General features: G+C 35.3%; 2 protein-coding genes across 5 annotated transcripts in view; both read right to left on the reverse strand.

Moving 5' to 3' along the window:
* LOC124181388 (ankyrin repeat domain-containing protein 17) overlaps positions 1 to 15,817 on the reverse strand; it is a 45,917-nt gene extending 30,100 nt beyond the window's left edge. The window contains exons 1-7 of the mRNA XM_046567917.1: positions 15,470 to 15,817; positions 10,059 to 10,502; positions 6,276 to 6,423; positions 5,828 to 6,108; positions 3,636 to 3,921; positions 3,223 to 3,524; positions 1,862 to 2,077 (exon numbers count right to left, since the gene is read on the reverse strand). Of these exons, the coding sequence (XP_046423873.1) occupies positions 1,862 to 2,077; positions 3,223 to 3,524; positions 3,636 to 3,921; positions 5,828 to 6,108; positions 6,276 to 6,423; positions 10,059 to 10,502; positions 15,470 to 15,670 (1,878 nt within the window). The 5' untranslated portion in view covers positions 15,671 to 15,817. The remainder of the gene's footprint in view (positions 1 to 1,861; positions 2,078 to 3,222; positions 3,525 to 3,635; positions 3,922 to 5,827; positions 6,109 to 6,275; positions 6,424 to 10,058; positions 10,503 to 15,469) is intronic.
* A 1,181-nt stretch (positions 15,818 to 16,998) lies between these two features.
* Positions 16,999 to 23,712, reverse strand: LOC124179880 (phenylalanine--tRNA ligase beta subunit). 4 transcript variants are annotated; one of them, XM_046564733.1, is made up of 12 exons: positions 23,568 to 23,712; positions 22,898 to 22,953; positions 22,251 to 22,405; positions 21,268 to 21,337; positions 20,881 to 21,147; positions 20,383 to 20,562; positions 20,114 to 20,289; positions 18,514 to 18,715; positions 18,350 to 18,430; positions 18,156 to 18,248; positions 17,691 to 17,970; positions 16,999 to 17,195 (listed from the first exon to the last, which is right to left on the reverse strand). In XM_046564733.1, the coding sequence occupies exons 1-12, from the start codon at positions 23,584 to 23,586 to the stop codon at positions 17,044 to 17,046; spliced, it is 1,731 nt and encodes a 576-aa protein (XP_046420689.1). In that variant the 5' UTR covers positions 23,587 to 23,712; the 3' UTR covers positions 16,999 to 17,043. The 4 variants fall into 4 exon arrangements, with proteins under 4 accessions (XP_046420689.1, XP_046420688.1, XP_046420687.1 ...); XM_046564732.1 differs by having other exon boundaries at positions 23,543 to 23,712; XM_046564731.1 differs by having other exon boundaries at positions 23,313 to 23,688.
* Between the last annotated feature and the right edge of the window lie 958 nt (positions 23,713 to 24,670).

The raw sequence follows: 24,670 nt of genomic DNA on the forward strand, positions 1-24,670 counted from the left end.
AGTATGTAAAAAAACCTGCAGAAAATTCGGCATAGTGGGCATCGGCTATTTAGTGGAGTTTAAAGTCTGTCTGCAAATCTGTTATAACTATCTATAATTCTAATTTCTGTATATCGTTAGTACTAAAGCGATTTGGAAAAGGTACCTTTACATGGAGTAACGCTAATGGTTGTTCTGTTTAGTGCTGAGAATTGAAAATAAAAATTTAATTTCATTACATAGTCGATGCCTGTTATGCCGATTTTTCGTAGGCTTTTTACTGCATATCCCTACAGATTATATATAATTAAAAGCGATATCAGGAGAGTCTGATCGCGTGGAAAAAAATTCATTAAATTTTTTTCCTACCTGCTCCAGAAAGCCTTTGATAATATGAATAAAAATAGAAAACCTACAATATCATGAAGTTCAGGGCAAAATAAGAAAAAATTTCATACATCAATAACTTTTTAGCACGTCCTACCCGACCCAAGTTATATAAATTACAAAAAAAAAAAAAAACGTTCATCCCCTAAAAGAATTGATTTCAAAATCGAAAAAAGTTCACAGTGACTAATTTTTTTTTATTATTTATTAGCAATACCTAAAAGTTTGAAAGAAAATATCTAAATTGATGGGGAATGCCCCATATACATAAATAATATGTATATGATAAATGAGATAAATCGGCATGAGTAGCGCGAAGTTGTGTATGTATAATATGTGTGTCATTAAGTAACATGTGACAAAATATGCAATAACATATTAATTGAAAACGAACTGTCGTGTACGAAATTCTAGAAAAATTGGTGGAAAATTCGAACGATGATGAAATTTGGGACACTTTTTCGTAACTAGAAGTCAACGGATATTCAAAGAAATTTTGTTGGGCCGAATCTCCATCAAATCGTTGGTTTTGTTCTTTCATAAATTTCAATCGAATCGAATTTGCTTGTAATATTACGCACATACAAACGTTAGAAAATGCTGTACAACGGATGTGTGACTAATGAAACGTGTTTTAAAGTAAAAGACAATTTACTTGTGGTGGGACGTTTTGCACGATGAGAAATACATTAAGAATTCCGTTTTATGATAATGCTAACAGTTGTGAAAAATCAAGCAGATTCGTTCAACATCACTCTACGATTCATTTCATTCACAAGACTATATTTTACAACGTCACTAACAGGAATTTTTTTTGTGTCAGTAGTCAATTCAATATTGCCATTTCTTGACCATAATCAATATCGGTGCAGTATTGTAAAATCAAATATTTAACGATGTCAAGATAAAAAAAAGAAACTGCCTTAGTGAATTTGCAGAAAATAGTCTTTTGATTAAAAATAAATTATTGTAGAGCGAAGTCAAACGTATTTTATAGATTTTTAAACATTCTTAAGCAGTTGAAATGAAGTATTGATGGATATAAGCTTAAATAAGTTTGCCTTTATTATTCCAATATTTTCTATTTTCGTAGTTTGAAAAGAATCTTCGTAGCTTGACGAAATAATTTGATAAATACTCAATTTAAAACTATTTCGTAATAAGATTACCTAATAAATAGTAGCGATTTTTGCTCAATCAAACTTCTTAAATATTGTGCTTACAAATACCCTGCAATCAAAGTCTTATCCTCGCATATTCAAAGTTTTGTTCAGTTCAAGTATCTTTGAAGATAGATTAATATATTTTTGAGGATTTAATTCTCCCATGAAATGGTAACTAGCTAATAATATTCAGTGCCCAGTTAATATTTCAAAGATATCTTAGACAAAATTTGGTGAAATTTGTCAACTAAACCGCTCAAACATAAAATTTAAAGTTAAATGTCAAATGAAAACAGTGATGCATCGATCCATAGAGTTAAATAAATTCTTACCTTGAGTTTATGGAATGGATCGGCAGACTGTGCGAGGAGAAGTTCGACAACTGTAATATGTCCCCCAGCACAAGCCAGAGAGAGAGGTGTATGGTCGTTGTTGGTTGTTTGTCTATTGACATCCGCACGTTTAGATATGAGAAACTGCACTGTACAAAGATGACCGGCACGGCACGCCTTCATCAGTGGAGTTCTTCCTCCCTCAGATTCATGTTCCTGTGAAATTCATTAAATTCAATCAAATCCGGATTCAAATCTTCCATGTACAATCGAAGCTTGATAGCTAAATTGCCACTTGGAGCAAAAAGAAATAAAAATTCTTGCGTGTCATAAAAACTGAATTCTATGCTTCAAAATTCGCTACAATCAAACCTGTAAATGTGAAGTTTCCAAAGGATACGATGATTTTTTGTCAATAAATAATAAAATCAAGAATTTAATAAGCTCTCTACTAAAAGGTACAAGTCTTTTTCATTAATCTGAAACCGTCGGGTTTTATAAATTCATTTTGCAGGTTCTTACAAAACGATAGTAAACGGCCGATTTTTTCTAGAGGATAAATTCGTAATGTAAAAATTTCTACCACTTATTGAAATTTTCCATACAATTGGGAAAAGTCTACGAAACGAGGTCTTATAAATGGCTATCATAGATACAACATGAACTTGCAACTAAATGATCAAGGACGAAGGGTCACCATTTCACGCTTGTTCTTCAAGTTAACTTTGCTGTTATTGATGCGTGGATATTCGCAACTAACCAAATTTTATCTTCATTTTTAACATAAAAATCCGAAAAGTCATCTATGATTGTTTAATTTTGGACTAGTTTTACTTGAAATAGTACATTGCAAAATTTCAAACCATAACATTAACTCAGAAAAGGTTTGTATGATTTTTATAAAATTTGGTAATTATGATGTCTGTATCAGTCTGGTTCAAAATCCATGTATCAGAAAAGATACTAAAGACATACGAGTATTCGATAAAATTATAGACAACCATACTGGAAAAAAAAAGAACTCTGAAGACATTAGAGTTTTCACTTCCAACCATAACTATTAACATGTTGAATTTGAAAACAATTTTACTTTCGTTTTTCACATAATGGATACAAGGTGTCAAAACTTGGACAATTACGGATCGTTTTTGAAATTCCAAAATTAAAATTCCAAAATTAAAATAAAGATAAAACTAGTATCTTTCAGCTGTATAATCGGTGGTTGCTGATTCTTCGAACACCAGTAGCAGCTATCCAAAGTGAACTTAAAAATTCAGTGCAAAAGAGTGATGCCATTTCTTGAACCAACATCATCGCGTGTTAAAATATGATACTAGAAAAATAATTCAAGTATTTATTACCAGATCCGCTGCATACTGCAGTAGGAGATCGGCAACATCGGTGTGACCATTCTCGCAAGCATACGTTAATGCTGTGTCACCCGTTTGAGTTTGGGCATGAACATCGGCAGTGGATTCCAGCAGATATCGAACAAGTTCTATATGTCCTTCCTGAGCTGCCTCCATTAGAGGGGTGGATGCGCCCAGTTCTATATCCGCACCTGCCTTGATGAGGAAATCGGCTACTTCTAGGAAACCTCCGCAACACGCGAGTGTTAAAGCTGTTTCTTGGGTTTCTTCTGTTTGAGCATTGATATTCGCTCCTGAAAAGAATAGGAATCACGATTATTCATTTGGAGATAAACAATTGCCGGCATAACATTTACTTTCACACTTTTAAGACGAGAGTGTTCAAGCTGGATGAAAATATTCACCTTGACTGAGAAGTAGAGCCACCATTTCCTCATGTCCTTCTCTAGCTGCTTCCATTAAAGGTGTATAACCTTCGTCGTTGACTTCTTCGATATTCGCTCCTCGTTCGATGAGTAGCATGGCCAGATCGACGTGGCCCCCGCATGCTGCCAAGGTTAATGGAGATTCAAAGCTATCCGTTGGCATATTGACTTGTGCACCAGAGTCTAACAGTAGCCTAGCCACCTCAACGTGCCCATCCATGGAGGCTTCCATTAACGCAGTATGCATTTCATCAGTTTTATGTTCCTATTAAGAAAATATCAGTTTTAACTACGCAAGTATTCACGGTTTATTAAAATCTCATACAATCTTAGAAGACGGATATTTAATAACCTAAAATAAATATTATAGCTAGTTATAGTTCTGAACAGTGCGTCATAAGAAGCAATTTCAAGTTGGGGAAGGAGGGGGAAAAAAAAATGTTGACACTTTTCTGCAAGAAAAAAAATAGACGTGGAAATGACCTCAGATGAAAGCGTGAACAAAATACTAAAAGTTTATTTCCCTTAAAAAGGAGCTAATTCCGTCCGAACAGACAAATCCCCTGACTGTGCAGGTATTCCAAATTTTCTAGTCGTGGAATAACCGGATCATGAGAACAATGGCAGAAAGTGCAGTTGAAGTTTTTCGCCATCAGTTTTAACTATATTCGTACACATTTTATTTCTAATCACATTGCGTAACTGAAAAATGTAATCTTTTGCATAAATATTTTCGCATAGACCTGACAAATAAAGTTGTTAGAATGTAAGTATTGTGGACAGTATGCATCACACACATTTTATCAATCCAGGACTATTTTATAATATCACTTGGAAAATGCCAAATTCTTTTTGTAAAATTTTTCTAATCCCTGATGGCTAACTACAATTTCCAAATACATGCTAGACTAACTTACAAGGTTCCGAATAATGCCTTTGGCCCATCATTGAATACACAGTTGTCAAAAAGTTCGTGTATTACAAGCTTATACTTAGATTTGCAGTCAAAATCTACAATGATGGCCAATAACATATGGTAACTTTCCATGTATTGACATAAAGCAATTTATTCTTGTGAATAGATTACCTGTTTCAAAGTGAATATAATATACAATTATAATAGTACAATTTCCACACTCTATGAGTCGTTTTGTCATACATGAATCATTTACTGGTAACAATTTATAGCTCATTGTATGAAGAAAAAAAAAACCAATAATCACATAAACTGCATTTTAAACATTTCACCGTGCAATAGTTATGAATACTCAAAGTTATTGAGAGAAAAATAATGTGGTGCTTGAGGTGGAATTGAAATTCAGAAATATTGAAAAGAAAATTAAGTGAGAATCTAAATATTTGTCAGCAGATATGCCAATTCATTCAATTATCGATATTTTTTTCAATCGTTTGAGGAAAAACTCCAACGAAATTCTTTACTTTTTTTCTGCTTTCATTTTCATTTTCGTATCAACATTTGCTTCCACAAATTTCCAAACTAACAAAAATATTATTCAAGTTAAGGAGGTTTATCACCCGGAAATACGTTTGCATTTATAATCCAATTCGTTAGCAAGTGATTTAGATTAGGGCAATATCATTTTCTTATTAGAAAAAGATCTGAGTGGTCATTTTTTTGCCAAACTAAAATTCATCTCGAAGTGGAAAATTTTCAGTTCAAGTCTAAGAGATGCCACACAAAATGTAATACTTTCCCATTTAGAAAATTACGCGAAAAATTAGAATAAGTACATTTTTTTTTTAATTTTGGGAAAAATTCGGATACTGTGAGGCACCTTTAATGTTTGAGCTAAGAATCCTACTCTGAGGTGAATTTTTCGTACTGCAAAAACTAATGTTTAGATCTTGTGCCAGCAAAAGAAAAAAGAAAAAATATTACAGTTATTTCAAACAATCTACTACACAATTATCGTAATAGGCTTGAATTATTTCGAGAGACAGGTACTACTAGACATACCCTATCGACGAATTAACAGACGGATATTTTTGATGACATACTAAAAATGAAAGCAATTTCAAAATTTCATTGACGTGCTCCCAACCTTATTCCGTACTCTATTGCAAGGTAGTGAGTAACAACCTTTGACCTTTTGCTAAATTAATAAAAATCTTTACTCAAAGATTATGGTGAAAGTTTAAGGATCCTTTACCTGATCAGCTCCAGCTTCAAGTAAAAACCGCACCATATCTAAGTGACCCTTATAACAGGCAAGCGTCAAAGCAGACTCTTTGAATTCGTTGGAATGAGTATTGATGCCAGCGCCATGTTCTAGGAGAATTTTAGCAACTGGTACATGACCGGCACTGGCTGCTTCCATTAGGGGGGTGTGACCATTTTCATTGTGGTCTTCTACGTTGGCACCAGCTTCGAGGAGTGTTCTTACTACCTCCTCATGACCGCCAGCACAGCCATACATCAGAGGCGTATTCCCTGAAAACAAAAGGAAATACATTCAACATCATTGCTATGTCAACTAATGGTCAGGAGCGATTCACTTTCACTGAAACCACATGACTAATTTTTATTCATAATATTCAAAATACAACTGAAGGTTAGTTTTACCAAGGGAATTGTAGTTATTATTTTTAAAGTCATACCTGACGTAGACTGCGCGTTGACATCGGCTCCGTGAGCTAATAAAAGTAGAACGATGTCCACATGTCCTGCGCTGGCTGCTTCCATCAAGGGGGTGCAATCCCCCTTGATGCCACGATCTTCAACGTTAGCATTCATTGCCAGTAGTACCTGCGGATAAATTAGCAAATTATAACCATACATGTATCACTGTATTAAAAATGAGTAATAGTTTAGCAGATGACAATTCAGAGGGAAATAATTTTACACTGCATGTAATCAGCTGAGAGCTGTCATATTTATGTTTTATGAATATCTGCCGAGTGGACAATTTAATCGAATACATTTAACACGTGAATTATTATCAAAAATAATTATTGGATGAAACATAATGCGCATTTTATTACACATTTACCTAATTCTTTCGAATTTCTCTCAATTTTTTTATTTTTTTTATTTACTCTGATTTATTTCGTATTTGAGATCTTTGTTTTTTCCATTAATCTGTAACTAACTAGAAATACATATACAATTAGATTTGTTTTGTACAAATGAATGGGAGTGGCATTCAACATGAACAGCAAAAGTATGATCATTGCATTTTTCCAGTGTACCAAGCGGTAAGTAATAATATTATTACTCCAATGTGGGGAAAAAGAAATATTTGTCCATTGAGAAAAGATTTCTAGGAATTGAGTTATAATATTGTCTAATTGTAAGTTACGATTACAAATTTCAGTTCTATTTTTACTCCCCATATTATATTCTTTTCAATTTTAGGTTATTATTACTACGGTACACACGAAACATTTTTTAATCAAAATTTGATAATAATATACATCAACTTTAGCTATTCCTCTTCTAAGGTGTGCTTGCCTTCAGATTAAATTAATTAAATCATAGCACAAGTAATCAAAAAATGTAAAAACTGGGACTATTGTGCCTTTGCATCATATTTCAGTATTTCACAGTGAAAATGTTTGCTCCACGATATTTAATCAATTGACAGTGAATAGATCGGGAATATATTGAGAAAGCAATATGTACTTGTTTAAGAGTTGCTGTATTTTTAGTAAATATTCAACTAATGAAATGCAAGATTGTTGATTTTGATAGATATCCCAGTTTCAAGATGTTTGACCCAAATTGCTGGATAACGTCATTTAAACCAATGAGACCGTTCTGAAATATTGAAATCATGTTATCAACGCATAGAAATTGAGTATAGTATTAAAAAAATTGGCGCTTTTCTTTGGTGTATATATGCGCCCTTTTAACATGAACGAAAACGCAATTTTTCATTTGTAATATACCTAATTGCAGATTTATTTGCTTGTATGAATATTTATTTGATGTTGCTTGGTAACAAGATGATCTTTTGTTCAGCTTCTTGTAATTGTACTACAGTATAGTTTCAATCCAATAATAAAAATTAGATAACTACAACAATTTTACGATCATTTTCAACTCAAATGGTGTTAACGTATTCAATCACTCTGGTCGACTATGCGTTAATCAGTATTGAATATTAACTAAAATATAACCTCGCAACAGGTACGTAAGAGTGGTGACTTTGGAAATTGACAGTACTTTCAAAATAGTACAAATAGAGTCGTTATGTAAAGTGATCGATGCTTCAAATTAAAGAAAAGGTTTCGTCTGTGTCATTAAGTAGCAATTGTCAGCTTTTGCCCATTACATCTATTTCAACAGGGCATTGAATTTAACTGTAGGTTTTAGTCGACAAACTTGCAAAACCAATAACAATAGACCATTTTCCTGGTTTCGGTCAATTTTTGATTCCGTAATTTGGAATACACTCTTCAAAACTTTGCACAACTATTCAGGGAATAATGATTAAAGCCTTTGGAAATTTTTTCATATCCATTGTAATGCTAATGCAATTTATTAAAAACAAGTTATGTTTCGTCTTCCTTAATTAGAATCATCATTTTCATCAAAGTTGAATAGAGAACAAAAAACATTGCCTGAGTCTTTTCAATGATCATAATCAATTATCCTGCAATAATAAGGAATATCTTCAAATTTGTAATATAGTAATACTCCACTGGGTTATTAGATTTTTAATCTTTAACTTCAGGAGCGTTTTACAGTAATTGTTTGAAAAAATTGAGCCATTTTCGATTCAATGCTTGCAAAAAGTGATGGAAACTAGACACACCGAGTTGCGAGAAAGCTTAGTCACACCCTAATCGATATAACCAGCTTGTGTTCCAGTAAGAAACCTTTACACTACAAAAATATCAGCTTTAACAGAATGATTACTGCACAGTTTTTGTGACGTTGAAATAAAAAATGATAACGAGCATGCTCAGCTTTATATACATGACGGTAACCAAAAGTGCGTTACAGGTATGCTTGAGGAATATAACCTGAATTTCATAGTAGCTCAGGGCAGAATACGTGAAAACCAAGGATTGTTATCTTTAACTATTGTAGAAAAGATTTATAAATTATAGAATTTAAAGTGATAGAAAAAATTTGGCAAAGCCATTTGTTTTTTGTCATCAAAGCGGTACCTGCAATACACAATATTGATGAAATAGTGGTGAGATGAGTATTTTTGAAGTCACAGCGATTTGACAAAGGACTGAATGAGAAAGTAAAGGAAATATGAATTTTTCATTTTTCAAAAATCTATGATAATAACATAATAGTATTAATAAAAATAATAATAATAATAATTCTTTATTAATCAGAATTATATTTGCAATACAAGGAAGGAAGAGTAGAGTACAGCAGGGGGTTGTCATTGGCAGTAGAAATACCCGCATATAGGACTATTAGGCAAAGTTTGACGCTTAGGATTTTACAAAAGTACGTGAGCTTTACAAGAGATTTCACAAAATTTTGATCCCTGTTTCATTTGAATAAAAGAAGCGAGTTTGGCTGCTGATTCTGGCCAGTCTCTTCAGTTTCGTATTGGAAAAGAAGTTCGTATAGTTTGATGAATGAATAAAGTAAATATTTTCTGTTGGGTATGGTTAGCTGTAGAAATATCATACTAGGGTTAATAATAATCAAGGATGGACCGACTGTATCATCTGAATAAAAAAATTCAGAAAGAACACAAAGACCGTTGTAAAAATCTTCAGAAATTATAGTTGCTTCAATGATGGAGAACAAAAATTGAACAACATTCCTTCTGTGATATAGTAATAAATCAGTGTAAATTCGAATAATACAAGCCGTGATATCAAAGATTTGAGAAAATATTTCACCATCAGAACGTTCTTAATGACAATATTTTGATTTTTTTTTAAGGAATTCTAATGTTTTTCGACTCATTTCCTTTACCATAGAAATGTATAGAGTTCGCCTTGAATATTTTACACAATGTCACCTTCATAGTGGCTAAAAGTATATCTGTATAAGTACGATACATGTCGGATATTTATAAAAAAATTACATTCGTATAGTATAACTATACTGTGTCATGTTTTAAGCATACTTATCAGACAATTTGTGAAGATCTGATCGTAAGCCCAAAAACATTAGGATTGGATAAGAGAAACAAGAGAGTTTCATAATTTTCAGCATTCTATTTGTGATAACTTTTTCAAATTGCTGACCTACAACCTTGTATTACTTGAGTTTTCTCAGATTAATTTTTATTACGTAGTAAAGATATTGTTTCGTTAATTTCCATCATCATTGCTCTAAATAATATTACAAGAGATTTGTTGAACGGTTTTTCTCATTTCTTAACTTTTGTTTCAGATGACTTGGCTGATTAGTCCTCAAATATTTGACGAGTGTCCTCTGTAATGCAGGTGAGTACCGACCTGTGCCAATTCGTAATACCCGGCAGAACAAGCTAGAGAGAGGAGGCTTTCTCCTTCCTCGGTAGTCTCGTGTACGCTGCGTCCCTCCGTCAGGAGTTTTCTCACCGTGCCAACGTCACCGTCCGTGCAGGCTTCAACGAGAGATCGCTTTTCGTTCTGGGTTCGAGGGTTGTCGCTGCGCATGCGAGTTAACGCCGCCGCGGCTTCGTCTAATGCGCAAGACACACTTGATGTCAAACGACGAAGCACCTCGTGATCAGCCAGATGCTTCCCATCACCAGACGATAATTTACCAATACCGGCAGCTTCCAGAAGCGCCTCTAGCCGTGCCTGAGTTTCAGGGTCCACTGCCCGTTCTGGATCTTCAGGTGTCAACAAAAACTTTGACGTCTCTAGGTGATGATTCTCGTCCAACTCCGCTTGATCAATTGCAAAACACTCCACCTGCAAACCAAACATTGGACAATGAAGCATGTATGTAATATTCATCAATCGTTTAATATACAGGATCATTTATGCATCGCCGAACTTGAAACCCGGGTGTGAGAGAGCCGCTTACACGATTCCCAGGTAGCATAGCAGCGTCAACTATACTCGTGCTCAGCAACCAGTAAATTACCCTGTAGGTTTCTTTTTTTGACTAATTCTGTAGGTTAACAGATATTCATCGTCTGGTTGCCACAATGATTTTCACGCAGGGATTCCATCTTTCCAGTGGTAAAAAACTGGTACTTGAAATTAACGAGGGTGAGGTCTGCAGAGTCAACATCACGAATTATTAGAAAGACCCGATCTCTTATGATTGTAGAATCAGTTTGCAGATGTCTACGTTACAAACTATTATTTTCCATGTTGAAAGTGATAGCCAGTTACATTATTGGGTCCGTATGATATGAAAAACATGAATTTCTAGATATTGATGTGTGATATAAGAAAGGTTGCTTGAGATGAGGCTGAAGTTAGTAACGTTGACGTCACGAAACGTTAGGGCAAAACATCATTATTATGCAATTTCCGAATAAATTTCAAGGAGTCGACTTTTTGAAATATACGAGTATGTTTTGTTTATCATGATTTACTAAATTTCAGACAATCCTAAATGTGCGAAGTAGCAGTTTTTCCTAAACATGCATCATTGCTCTTAACGTTAGTAACTTCATCCGCATTGTTTGGAAAGATTTTGATGCGCCTGAGATTGCTGTCGTCAGTGTCTTTGTTAGGATCACAAAAAAATGTCTTCAACAGTAAATAACTTTTGCATTATATCAATACTTTGCAGCTTCAGAATGACTTTGAAGGAATTGAATTTGGAAAATATCTGGGTAATCTTTGTTTTACTGCGGTCACTAAATTTCAGACAATCTTAGGCTAGTGAAATAACGAGTTTTCCTAAAAATCTATTTAGCAGGCTTAAGTGTCTTTCAGATAAATAATTTATTAACATGACGAATACTAATTATTATTCTAATTATGATACTTTTATATTTATAATGACACTGAAACTAACAGGTAATACGGATGAAAATGTTCTAGGGGATGACCAAACGATGAAACTTGAATGGACTACTTAGCGAACTCTTTCGAATATATTTCTTGATATTTTATCGTTTGCTCATTCCCTAAAAGCCATCCAGACGAATTAACTGATGAATATTACGTACTAGTTTCAGCGTCATATATTTATAAGGCTTTATTGCTCAATTTAATCAAAATTAGCATCATCAGTAACTAGATGTAGTTTCATAAAAATTTTGCAATGATCGTAAGCTGAAGCGAGAACAAAGGTCAAAGACTATAAGCAAGTTCAAGTAGATCTAAATGAATCCTAACCTTGAAAATGAAATTTCTAAAACAATAGCAGTTTTTCTGACCATCCGAATTTCTTTCAAAATTTGTGATTAAGCTTTCATATTTTTCGGGAGAACCGGACATAAATCTTCAGCAAAATTTAACGTAACCTACGTCTCGAAAAAATATCTGTTCAATTTTCACTGATTCGTTTAGCACATGCACGTTGCGTGGTTTAGAAATTTATTAGATTATATTTACGGGAATTACATGACGGAAGCTCGTTATCCTGCAATATAAATCTCCAAGTTGTGATGCATGGGTTTTTAAAAATTCTGTTCGACTTTGATCCACTACAATACCATCAACTCTAACCTCTTAACCCTACACTGGTAAATATCCTAGGAGTACCTAATTCACTGTCTCATTTGTTTTCTAATTGTCGTACAAACTTTATCTACTCGCCAATCTGTTTTGTACACATTGAAAAAGAGATCGATATGTATTTCTTCAAGTTTTGATTGATGTAAAGCAGTGAAGAGTGCGTTTAAAGTTGTCACAATGCTTGAAGAGTTGAACAAAGCAAGCTTGCCAACGAAAATGCTGGGTTAAACAGTTACCTTGGAATACCAGTCTAGGGTTAAAATTGTGATATTCAAGTTTAGCATTGGAATACTGTATTTTTAGAAAAAATTGATATTTGACAAATAATTTAGAATTATCGGAAATTCTATAATCAGTGATAGAGCAGGATGACACAAATTTTGTAAACTTAAAAGTTCGAGTCAAAGTTATATTATATGGATATTGTTTCTTAATGATTCGTCATGTTAATGAGACTAACCTCAACCTGCCAAATATCACAAGTTGGTAAATTACGATAGATTACAGTAAATAAGCTATGAATTTTTGGAAGAATGACACATAAGTCTTGATCTAAACCGAGGCTACAAATTCCCAATACAAAATAAACTTTGTGCACTGAGTTTAGTACAACGGTATCAGCGCTGCTTGATATTTCATACTAATTTAGTGCAGAATTTTTCATCCGATTCTTCGATCAATATGCAAATAATCACCCAACCTGATTCACTTTATAAAATATTCGTCCAGAGAGGAATAATTCATAAATTACAATGACCGCAAAACGAATTCTAGCCAGAAATAAAAATTGAGGTTATGTATACTAACCGAGCTACGAAACTAGGCGCAGCGAATATTAAGCCGAAAAATATCGTGTTGCCTAGAACGTTGACTGAAATAGTCAAATTTTCAAAAATTTATACCACCAATAAAAGCTTGCAATTCCATAGGTTCCGGTACAAAACCCAGACCTAAATTTTATAGAGTGAAATTGAATCCCTGTTGTCTGAAGTTAGTCATAATCAGCGTGGAAGAATAAAGAGTGGAGCACAAAAAAAAAAAAAAAGCAGTCTGATAAAAAGTCAGATTACGCCTATATCTACGTAGATTTTTACGTAGGAATTTATACGCAAATATCAGCAATGTAAAAACAACGAAGTACGACGCGGGGTTTTAGGCACACACGACGGAAAATAGACAGGTGAAAGTGACGACGACCATCGTTGCGCGTATCGAAGAGCAGCAAATGGTCGGCTGGTGGATAGACTGGAACAATGTGCAGCCATTTACCATTGCAAGGTGTATAACCAGGGCACATAAATGAGCCGAAGTGACACTTTGTCCAAATATATCACTGCGATGAGACTAATTATTTTTATCAGCTTAGCTTTGACACAGAGTCAGAACAAATATATCCTCACGTGATCATTTATTGTTTTCCTTTATTCTATGCTTTTTTTTCCTTCTTTTCTTATCTTTCGCACAAAGTTTTCATTTCGCACGGGTCCGCGCACAAATGGGGGGGGGGGGGGGGGGGGGGTATAGGGAGGGAGACTAAGATGAAATTACTCAATTCCGCGAGAAAAGCAACCTTGCGGATTACTCGAATAGTGAATCATTTGATACGGGTGGCGAGCTCTCGGTTGGATCTCGTTAACCATTTTAGAGGTATAGAATAAGATAAAGAACTCTCAGTTCACGATTTTCACTACTCACTCACACACTTACTCACTCATTCGGACGCATCACCGTTTGGATATACCGTCGATCTTTCTCTCGATTGTCAGATGATGCACAGGCATTAGAAACGTAAAAGTACGTACGGTAAATACGTGTGTGAATATCCGTGTAGGCACGGCGACGCAGAGCTAGGAAATGAGATCTCAGACTCGAGAATTTCTACCACGCCGTGTGCCGACTGCGTCTCTGTGCCCTGCGCGTGGAGGAGTAATACACACGTATGATAACATGTAACTAGGCTGTCTACTACTCGATGCTTTGCAGTGTTGCTAGCTACTAATTGGTTAATACCGATGCCTAGGTAGGTACTCCGATTATGCTGCCGCGGCTGGTTTGTTAGCTTATAATCTATTTCGCTCTCGCGCGTAAGTACGGATAGATAGATATGAGCGTATCCACATGTGTGTGCGTGCGAGCATGCATTTTGCACAATGACGATATACCGAGGAACTAACGATAATTGAGTTGCACGACATTCTCGAACTAGGGTTTATGGCACAGGAACGGGATTAATACTACTGTACATACAACGTACGTACGAGCGAACCTGCCGAAATTTATACGGGGGTGAATGGCATTAGATGCAACCAACAACTCTCCGCAAAGACACGAAGCATGTAGTCAGTCAGTCGGATGGACGGACAGACGGACGGCGAACGAACGGACAGAGGGACCGACGGACGAGCCGACGGCGGTTGGACGGACGGACGGACGGAGAGACTGGCAGGACAAACAGGAGGAAGGAGAGATAGAAAAGGACGGGGAAGTCAGAGAGAATATTTCGATGCAAATACATGTATACATACATTCCATGTAGATGTATGTATGTATACATATGTGTGTGCAAACGCATACTCGCAAAGGAGAATCAGCTACTCGAGATGAGGATAAAAATAAAAAATAAAAATAATAAAAATTAGAACAGAGAACAGCGTAGTCGACTACCACCGACAGGCATGCACGGCACACGCACGCACACGCGGGCATATTCGTGCGTACTACGTGAACACAACGATGCGGGTACGCGACGACGTACCAGACGTCGGTAGAGAGAAGTTGGTGAGAAAATATGTAAAAAAAAAATTCAATCGAGGATCGAAAATAACAGGATGAGAACAAAAATGAATAAAATAAGAATGGAGAAAAAAAACTGGCCACTTGCAGCAATACCGCGCACATACTCCACTGACGTCTAGCCTGCTATTAAAGCACATATCCCGAGTTATATAACTTCGCAACACAAATCCGTTCGTATTTCGGCGATAAAAACGCGCTGGCTCGAACGATCGCACTTCTCGTCGTCTCCTGAGGTATTAAACGGTGTTGGTACGCGGCGAGATGGTCGCTTTGTAACGAAGTTCATTGAAACCTGGTCTCTCCCTGTCTTTCGCTCGCGGATAGTGGCAGACTGGCACACTGGTGGCACTAGAGAGGGCAACCCCTCGCACATATTAGACGTAGGATGAAATCTGCGTTTAGATCCTAAACAGTAATATATCGAGGACCCGGAGTGGATTTACCTCTGAAACGCTATCCTCCTCGCTCTCCGACGAGTCTGTCATAAAGCGGGGCTGTAATTCTGAGAACGTCTCGGTCTCCGACTTCGTAGGGCTGGAGTTCGAAGACTGGGGAGTCGACGTTTTTCCTATGTCGTGATGAACGACGTTCGCTTTTTCGTGTTTCTGGCTATCCGAAGTTGTTCCTTGTCCTACATTCTGCATTTTTACCTTCCCGATAAATCATATGACACCAATCTACCGTTCTCGTTACGCGAAACACACATAGAACACTGATTTTTGTGAATATTTCTATCGCAATCGCCGTCATTCACGTAAGCTAATACCCGCCATGTCTACTATGGCGAGTCCCGACTCCCGGATGCCTCGGCCGAAAAACTCACCGCAGTCGCTATCTGTTGGCGCGTAACTTCAACTATCGTTTCTTGACTTACGTACGTACGTGTATGTGCAGATCCATATTCCCGTAACGCACGTCACCTCGCGGGCTCGCGGCAACAATCGTCTGCGTAACAAAAGTTTCGCTACTCTAAATATTCATTATTACGCGCGAACGGTAATACCTTGCATACTCCGTTCGATACGTTCTATCCATGTGCGTACAAAACTCTCTGAATCCAGTAGAAGATCCGCGTAACAAATCGGACTGATTCGTTACTTTGTCTTTCTTCTCTTTGTACATTGGCCTTTTTATTATGCTTTGTACTTTTCTTTTTCTTTATTCTTCAACTTAATTTCCGCGCCTCTGCATACGTCTACATTCGTAATAACCTTAGAAACAAAATTGAATCCCTGCGTAATGGTTCAAACTGCTGTTCTATTCCTCCGTCTATGAGCTGCGAAAGTTCCCGATGTTCCCGATCCAGGTTTTCAGTTGGCACAATTTCACGCACGTGGTTCCGTACTCTGCTTTTGGATGTCGCGCACGCCGCTCGACACGTATGTAGGTACGTGTGTGTGCACATGTTAGCCGACAATTTTCAGCGGTCAATTCCCGGGAATCGTGATATTTTTTAACGCCGTAAAATTAACAAATCATACCTTTCACCCTGTGTTCTATTTATACACAATACGCAAAGCACCTCGCATGCCAATCTGATTACTTGTGTGAAGCATGGCCACCTATCTTTCTCCATTTTACACGAGGTGAAGTTAGCAACGTTTTAGGAACGAAAACATTGGGAAAAAATCACTATTTTCTTATTTTTACAGTGATTTTCAAGGAATCAAGATAGCAAACTATAACTATCTTTTATTTGATTACGGTTTACTGAATTTCAAACAGTTCCAAAATCCCGCAATAACTGTTTTTCGCGAGCACGAATCGTTACTAACTTCAACATGATCATTTTACAGCAGGCATGGAAACTTGTTCTGTGCGAAATAACATGTGAAAATTGCATGTGAAATTGCTCCAACTTATTCTCGTTAAAGGGATAGGAACATTGGTGGACGTTTTCTTTCGTTACGTAATGGAAAATAAATACTCTTGAGTCGAATCAGGAAGTAGGGCAAATTTAAGGAAGCAGATATTCGACTCTGAATCAACCCATTTTATTCAATGATCAGTATGACAGTTACAACATGGGTTCGATGTTAATCTCCATCGCCGAACAAGGCAGGCTAAGGTCAAAATTCGAAATTACCGTCGGATGAATCACTCCCATCTTACCTATCACCTCACCAAAAACCACAATTTCAGCACAACGTTGTGGAAAATAAGTTGGATCTAGAAAAAAGTAGAGTACGAATGAAAATATGTTGAATCGAGATTCGTTGGTGTTAACATTGCAGTTTTTTCCAACGTTCTCGAATTTTCTCTTTGACAAACTGCGTCTGTCGGATTACCATATCGCTATTCTAAGCAAACCTTAATACTTAATATAATCAGCACGACTGGATCATCTGACACTTGACAGAAATAAAGTTTTAGCTGTACTTTACAGAGAATCTATCAAACTTTGGACTTTCATGTGTGAAAATACTCAGTTTCAGCTTATTTTCTTGTCTAACAAATACAAACATTTTCAGATCTATTTGATGAAATTTAAACATTCATTGGTCCAGGCATTTTTTTTTCCCCTTAGAACACAGTTACGGGTAGTAATGACAAACTTAATTTAAAAGAAAAAGCAAATATGCTAAACTTGATCTGAGATGATGGCATTGAAACGGATACTAGAAAAACATCATTGCAGAATTAAAAAGTATCGAAATAGCTCACCGTCGGCAGCACGCAAGTAGTAACCATTGGAATCTTTAGCTGTACTCCATGGAACTTCAAGTAACTGCATAATTCTGTCTAAAAGACCATGAATTATTTCGAAGCCTGCAAACTTATTACAATTGATTGCACAAATTCGTCTTTCATTACGGGCTCCAACTTCCGCTGTACAATCACGCAGTACTACATCGGATATTTCAAATAACTTTTGGGGTAACGGCATCTTTTTGTTAGCAGCCAAAGTCTTCAGAAGTCCCGGTAGTAATGTGGTCCTAGCTACCTAAACGCAGTTAGTTGAATATTTTATGGCTGGATGTACTTAATGTTTGTAAAGAAAACATAATGTATAATGCAAGCATTAAAAAACTAATCGTATTATCAATTTAATTGGGTCGCGAACATGTATTGCTTAAAATTGTGTTAAATTATTAAACCGAAAGGTTTGTGATTTTAAATGATACCTACTTGAAATTCTAGTGTCTTTGGATTAGAGATATGGACCGCTGGTACATCCTTGATGCCAAGTCTCAATTTCTCAGATATATCCTCTCGAGAACACTTGAATTGGAGTACATAATAAAGAAACAATAATGAAGAAAGAGGTTTCAGATGACGAGAGGCCAAGTGAAAGGATTTTCAAAAGTAGCGACGATACATACCAAGGAAAATGTCAATGCTTCTGTAAATCCAGCATGAGCAACTTCTTCTCTCAGTTGATCAGATAACTTGTTTAGTGGAAACTAATATAACAGTATAATTAGTTTCCGGAATGAAAGGTAATATTAGGTCTTCTTTCGTATGGATAATATAATACTTGCTTCACCTGTTCTGCGATTGTCAACCCTTTGGGTAATGTTTTTACTATGTTGTTGTAGCCGTAGGCAATAGCTATATCCTCGTAGATATCGCAAGGATGTATGACATCATGCCTTGTGGGAGGTATTTCAACTATTAACCTGTCGTCTTCAACTTTGGTTTTCAAACACATTTTAGAAAGAAGCTGTGCAACGTTGTTTGGCGTTTCTCTGAAAGTACAAAATTTGTTAACAGTTTACGTTTTCCTAAGTGAAATAATTTCGTGAATATTATTTATTGTTAATATTTTAGTGAGAAAAAAACGAAAAAGATTATAAAATCTATATCCTTAAAATCATATGATAAATCTCATCCACGGCACAATACATTTTCAACAGGGTTTAACCGATGATATACTGAAATTACTAAGTGTGAATTAAAATTAAAAATGATAAACTGTTGTAACTCATTTAAATATGTATAAAAGCATTCCAATTGCTGTTCGAAATATTCATTCTCTCCATGACTCAATGGGAAGAAAATTTAAGTATGTTGACGGCAAAAAGAATGCGATACTTTTGATACTTTTCAGAAATGAATAGCACATTACACAATCTGGGTCCAAGCAAAATAATAGAGATGAGATTTTCGTTTGTTGCAACAGATCTGTGATGATTTTATACTGTCTAGTTTGGTAAGTTTGATTTTATTGTGCTTAAAGTGTACCGTCATAACTGTTCAGTGAAGTAATCAGCATTATTGAAATGTATCAATTTTAATTTCTCACCCTCAATGCGCAAAGTAGGAATAGAAAGATCCTAGACAAATTCACCTTAAAGTTGCTCTTAGCCATGACATGAAAATTGAATTTATCTCGTTATCCTGCTCAAGGTACTCCTTCTCTCCCCTAGCACAGTGCGTCATTCGTCAAGCGTCAGTATAGTTTTGGCATTTGGGTGAAAGTATATGCCTCGAGATTTAGAGGTGCAATATTTTCCAGTGTGTACACAATGATTGTTTGATGTTATTGGTGTACTGTTTTTTCTGTGATCCTTATCATTGATCATCTTCGATAGAATGTAAGTATTTCATGAAGTGCAATGTGAATAATTTTGCAGTGTCGTTAACATTTTATAAGATTTTTTGATATTTTTATAACATTTTACTTGTACCTGATTGTGAGTATGAAGGAAATGCAAGAGAAACTTGGTGCATTATGCAAATAAATCAATATATTTTGTAAAAATCTTTTTTTTTTCAATTTCCCTCATTTCGATTCGCAGAGTGAACAGAATACTTTTTATCAAATGCGCACTGTAGCACTAATTCATTTCTTAAAGTGACTATAACCATTATGTAATTCTCCTGAAGAGTATACGTTAAGAGTTAATAGGCAAGGCTTTCTATGCGGAGAAACTAGTTCCTAAGTGGAACTGCGCCAGACTACTCGATTGGTCCTCCTGTGATCTTGATCTTAGACAACAGTGGCGCTGCCTCTACCCTTGCAACAGGGTCAGACTGTATTGAGTTGGAAAGACAATACTGATTGCATACATCAATGTTAATATGGATGAGACATTTATTTTTTGATCTTAATAAGTAGAAAAATAATGACTGTAATAACTTACCTAATACCGATATAGCCAGTGGCTTTTTCTGGACTGATTTCTTCATTTCGATAACTGAGATTAGGGTATTGGAATCTCGTCCTATCGGGATATATCACCTCCACCTTTTCAGCTGTATATTTTTCTTTGCAGTACTGACTAAACATACATATCAGTGTATCCAGGACTATATTTGCCTAAACGAAAATAAAGGTGCAAAAACTGACATGTTGGTGAAAGATTTCAAATTCATTTTTAAATTAAGCTTATACAAAGCTGAACGTAATTACCTTAGTAAGATCCGTAGCTGTGCATTCAATGAGAACATTTTTAGTGTTTAGAGTAATCTTAGAATGATCTCCATTGATTATCGGCGGCAATGATAATACCACACCATTGCTATCATAAATAATCGGATACACAGCACTGTCCTTTATGATTGGTAAATATTGCTTGAGCTGTGCGTGGTTCTGCAAGTAAAAATGTAGGGTTTGACAAATACAATTAAAAAAAAATTATCTTGCTACCTTGGGGATGGACGAAAAAGAAAACTGAAGTAATGCGGCATGACTCAAACAAAATTTGTGATCACACAAGCATTATCATAAGCTCTATAAGTTTCCAAAGTTCGAAACGGTTCCATTGTTAACTACCTAATCATCAAGTCTATCGAATAAGACATGTTCTTCCCATAAAATTTTCGAAGAGAATAATGAAGTCTGAATAAGAGACATATAAATACATGAATTTATGATACGATGTAACTCAAACATGTCGTATTTACATACAGCATACAAATCCATGATCTGCTCTCCTGTGTATACTTTTTGTTGATTCAGCGGTTTGAAAGAAATATTTTTCGGAGGTTTAGCATCATAAGTGAAAGGACCCTGAATTGTGTCCAGGTCGTGAGTTCCTATTGCCACAAGGCTGCGTTTGCGACAAATGTTTTGATGGAGTTTATCTTGTAAATCGATAAGGCTTTTGTAGGAATCTTCGTTTATCGTTATATCTCTTAATATGGCTCCTACAACGTAACATCGTATTCTTTGAGTCTGTACAAACAGAAAAGCCAACAGATAACATTTCCAGTGTGAAAGAGTTCAAAAAGAAGCACCATAATAAATTGGCACGCCATTTTTGCAGCAGTAAATATTTTCATAAAAAGAACTCACACTTTGAGTAACGATAATTTGATGTAAATTGCTGTTAGGTAGAAGTGCTGTATATCGAGGGGGTGGATTTCTGAAATAACAATTAACATTGAATTAACTATAATTGATAATGTCAAGCATTAATTAAGCCAAGGAAAAAGCTTTTGCACCAAAGAGTGATTCTTATTCGAATAATCCTAGTCTAGAACGTATTTTTTTCTAATTTCCATATTGTATATCCGTTCTTTCAGCTGCACAATTGCAATTTTAAAACTCACATACTTTGTGGTAATTTTAAACCTTGGGAATGCTTTTTTATAATCTAGTTAAGAAACTTTGGTCACAAATAGCCAGAAATTTATCAGATAGGACTTCAAAGTTTGCAAGTTGTACCTTGATTTAGACTTCAATTTTTACACACTTCAAAGTTTTTAAGGAAATTAGTTATTTTGCTGATTGAGTACTTCCTTTAGAAGCTGAATTCAAAAATACTTTACTTAGTACACCACGCGTTTTCTTTTTTTTACTGTTTTTAATAATAATAATTATTATTGTTCTAACAAATCATGTTTAATAAATACCAAATCTTAAAACGTAACTGGTAATTTACATACCTCAGAATGAAACTACCTTGCAAAATGCTATTACGATTGAAATCATACAGTGAATTAAATTTAAGAGCATCGATGAATTATTACGACTCAAAAATAATGTGTATACTATAAAGTATACATTCTGCTTGTAAATATTATGGAGGCTGAAGTTAGTAATGTTAACGTAATGAACGATTCGAGGAGAAGGTCAGTACTTAGAAATTATGTAGTGACTTTGAAGTAGTCAAGTTTCACAAAATATGAATGTTTTGCTTTATTATAGTTTACTGCATTTCAGACATTCTTAAAATCGAGGCATAACGATTTTCACGAGACGTCGATCATCGCAGTAATGTTATTAACTTCAGCCTTCTAAAACTAAACAAATAGTATGTACTATGTGATTAATACTTCTCTAAAAATACAAGAATTCCGCTGACTAGACCCTCAAGGCATAGGAGGTCATATCGGTTTGCTGGAATATCAATTCTGTAGATAATTTCATCCGAAGCATCTGCACCATGATCGGAGCCTTGTTCTTTCGCTATCATTTGCTTTTCCGTAGTCTAGATGTGAGAAAAAACATTTTTTATGTACATATAATCTTCTGTATAATTATCAGCTAACATTAAGCTAGTTTGATAATCGGGTAATTTTAATATCTACATCGTTATGAAATTTATGTACACACCTATGAGGGTCTTCAAGAAATATTTAAATATGTCAAGACATTAATATGCAAATGTGTTCCAAACGACGATAATCTTATTTCGCAAGAAATAATGATTTCAGATATCATTTAAAACATGTGCATATGTTATATCATACATGTTTTACTACGTTAAACTACGGTTCACTGTGTTATATAAATTTTGTTTCTAAACCAAAATTTGAATCCTCTCTGTAAGTACTCTACAGTGTTTATGTGTTCAATTTTTAAATACCTGATAATTCAAAACAGATCAGCCATTGTATTTCAAAACAATAATATGACACATATTGAACATTCTGACACAATAATATTGAATAATTTTTGTGATCATTAAAAAAGATCTTACCACTTCGTCCAGTTCAAGACCAAATTTGAAACATAACGATTGAAATTCATCGTCAGCTGAAAGTATAGAAGGCCACAATTTATAGCTATCAAAAAATTATAATGATCAAAGCATTGTGTTTCAGTTGTTGGGAACTAAACAACCTGCAATGGAATGGAATAAACGACTCGATAGCAAAAACTGCAACAAAGAGACTATGTGGACAAATAGGAACGACATGTAAAATTGTAGTTTACATGTAATAATATCATACAAAAAGATGAAAGTATGTGAGTGCAGCGTAAAGAACACAGTTCAATTTTCAATTAATCTTTGCTTTCAGCAATATCAATGAACAATTTTGAAAATACCAGTTTGATGATTAATATTTAGATACTAAGACGTCAAGGTCCGCCCTTTCCATCTAAAAACTTACTATAAGTACTTCCTAATGCTTTGAAAAGCAAGTCACGTTTCACACTAATAGTAGGCATATTTGTGGAAAAAGTAAAATTTATACAACAATATCATGCAACATAAGAGTAATATTCGGTACGGAATATACAACTAAATATTGCAGCACGATATCGTGTTTGAGGTTCTTCTGCTTGTTGGATCTATCGCATTAGGGTAATTGCCAATCTATGTGAGGTTACGTGAAGCCACCGTATAAGCTGATATGAGGACGTACACGAATGCACATCAGTCATTAGCTCTGTTCGTTTTAGTTACTCTTTTCTACGCTTCTTATACTTTTTCTGAATCTAGCCAATGGAAGGTGCCCTTTCCTAGGGAAAGTGTAAAAAGTGTAGAAGGTGTAACTAAAACTAACAGAGCTACTGATCTGACTTAGGTGGTACGCGCACTAGTGGCTGGATTTTTATGGTCAGCAAAGGGAGCTTTCCAGCAAGGAGACACAGTGTGTCTCAGAACTGTGTGGCACTTGGAGATTAGAAGGCTTTGTAGCCATCAAATGGAGTAATAAGAAGAACTTCAGAACTGTCAGTTAGTGTTTATAACCTCAGTAATACAATATATGAAGCAATATAATGCAATGTTCTCCGTAATTTTATTCATCAATTAGTAATCACCTATCTATATTTTATTTTCCATTTTTTGAATAGCTTATAATCAACATATCTCTTATCTGTAATTCGAAAGGCATTTTGTTAGTTGCAAACCCTGGTGATACTTCAACGTGGATTATATTTTCACATTAATAATTGTTCAAGTAATAAATATGTACCAAACTTGGTTACGGCAAAATGCCGACCGAAGAAAGAACAAAGCACAAAGAACAAAGAACGAGTTCAAACCACGCGAGATTTCAATATATCTCTCATGTCGGTACGGTTGGCACTACTTTTCGCTGAAATTTGAGTTTAAAGTGTGATTCAGAAAATATTTAAATGGGAGGCGCTTAAAGTTCATATAAACTCGGCTACACATCACCTTTGATGGAGGCGTACTTCAAAACCACCACTTAAAGCTTAAGCGTAGACCAGGCATATAGGACTTAGTATATGTATTACGCATAGATCTTAAATAATAGGGACTACAGTTGTCAAGCTGATTGCAGCTGGCCCATAACCGTTGGAATACTTTGTCGCGAAATTCCGATGTTCTAAAATGAAAAAGTATTTTGTTTAAACGATTGAAGAATTTAAACAGGTTAATTTGCCATGGTGCTTTTCTCCAAGTGAAGACAAAAGATCTTCTATAAAGGAAAATGAATTTTAACATAATATTGTATGCTTGTATTTGAATTTTGAACCAACGATGGTGCTGCCACCA

This window comes from Neodiprion fabricii, chromosome 4 (assembly GCF_021155785.1).
Source record: "Neodiprion fabricii isolate iyNeoFabr1 chromosome 4, iyNeoFabr1.1, whole genome shotgun sequence".
In the NCBI taxonomy this organism is placed as follows: domain Eukaryota; kingdom Metazoa; phylum Arthropoda; class Insecta; order Hymenoptera; family Diprionidae; genus Neodiprion; species Neodiprion fabricii.

What these genes read in the sequence shown, in the direction of transcription:
- LOC124179880 (XM_046564731.1), bottom strand. Translation starts at nt 23,370, where the DNA reads ATGCCTACTATTAGTGTGAAACGTGACTTGCTTTTCAAAGCATTAGGA. An exon ending in ATTCTTGTATTTTTAGAGAA is followed by an intron (nt 21,338 to 22,250) that starts GTATTAATCACA and finishes TTGTTATTTCAG; the next exon opens with AAATCCACCCCCTCGATATA. An exon ending in AGATCATGGATTTGTATGCT is followed by an intron (nt 20,563 to 20,880) that starts GTATGTAAATAC and finishes TTTTACTTGCAG; the next exon opens with AACCACGCACAGCTCAAGCA.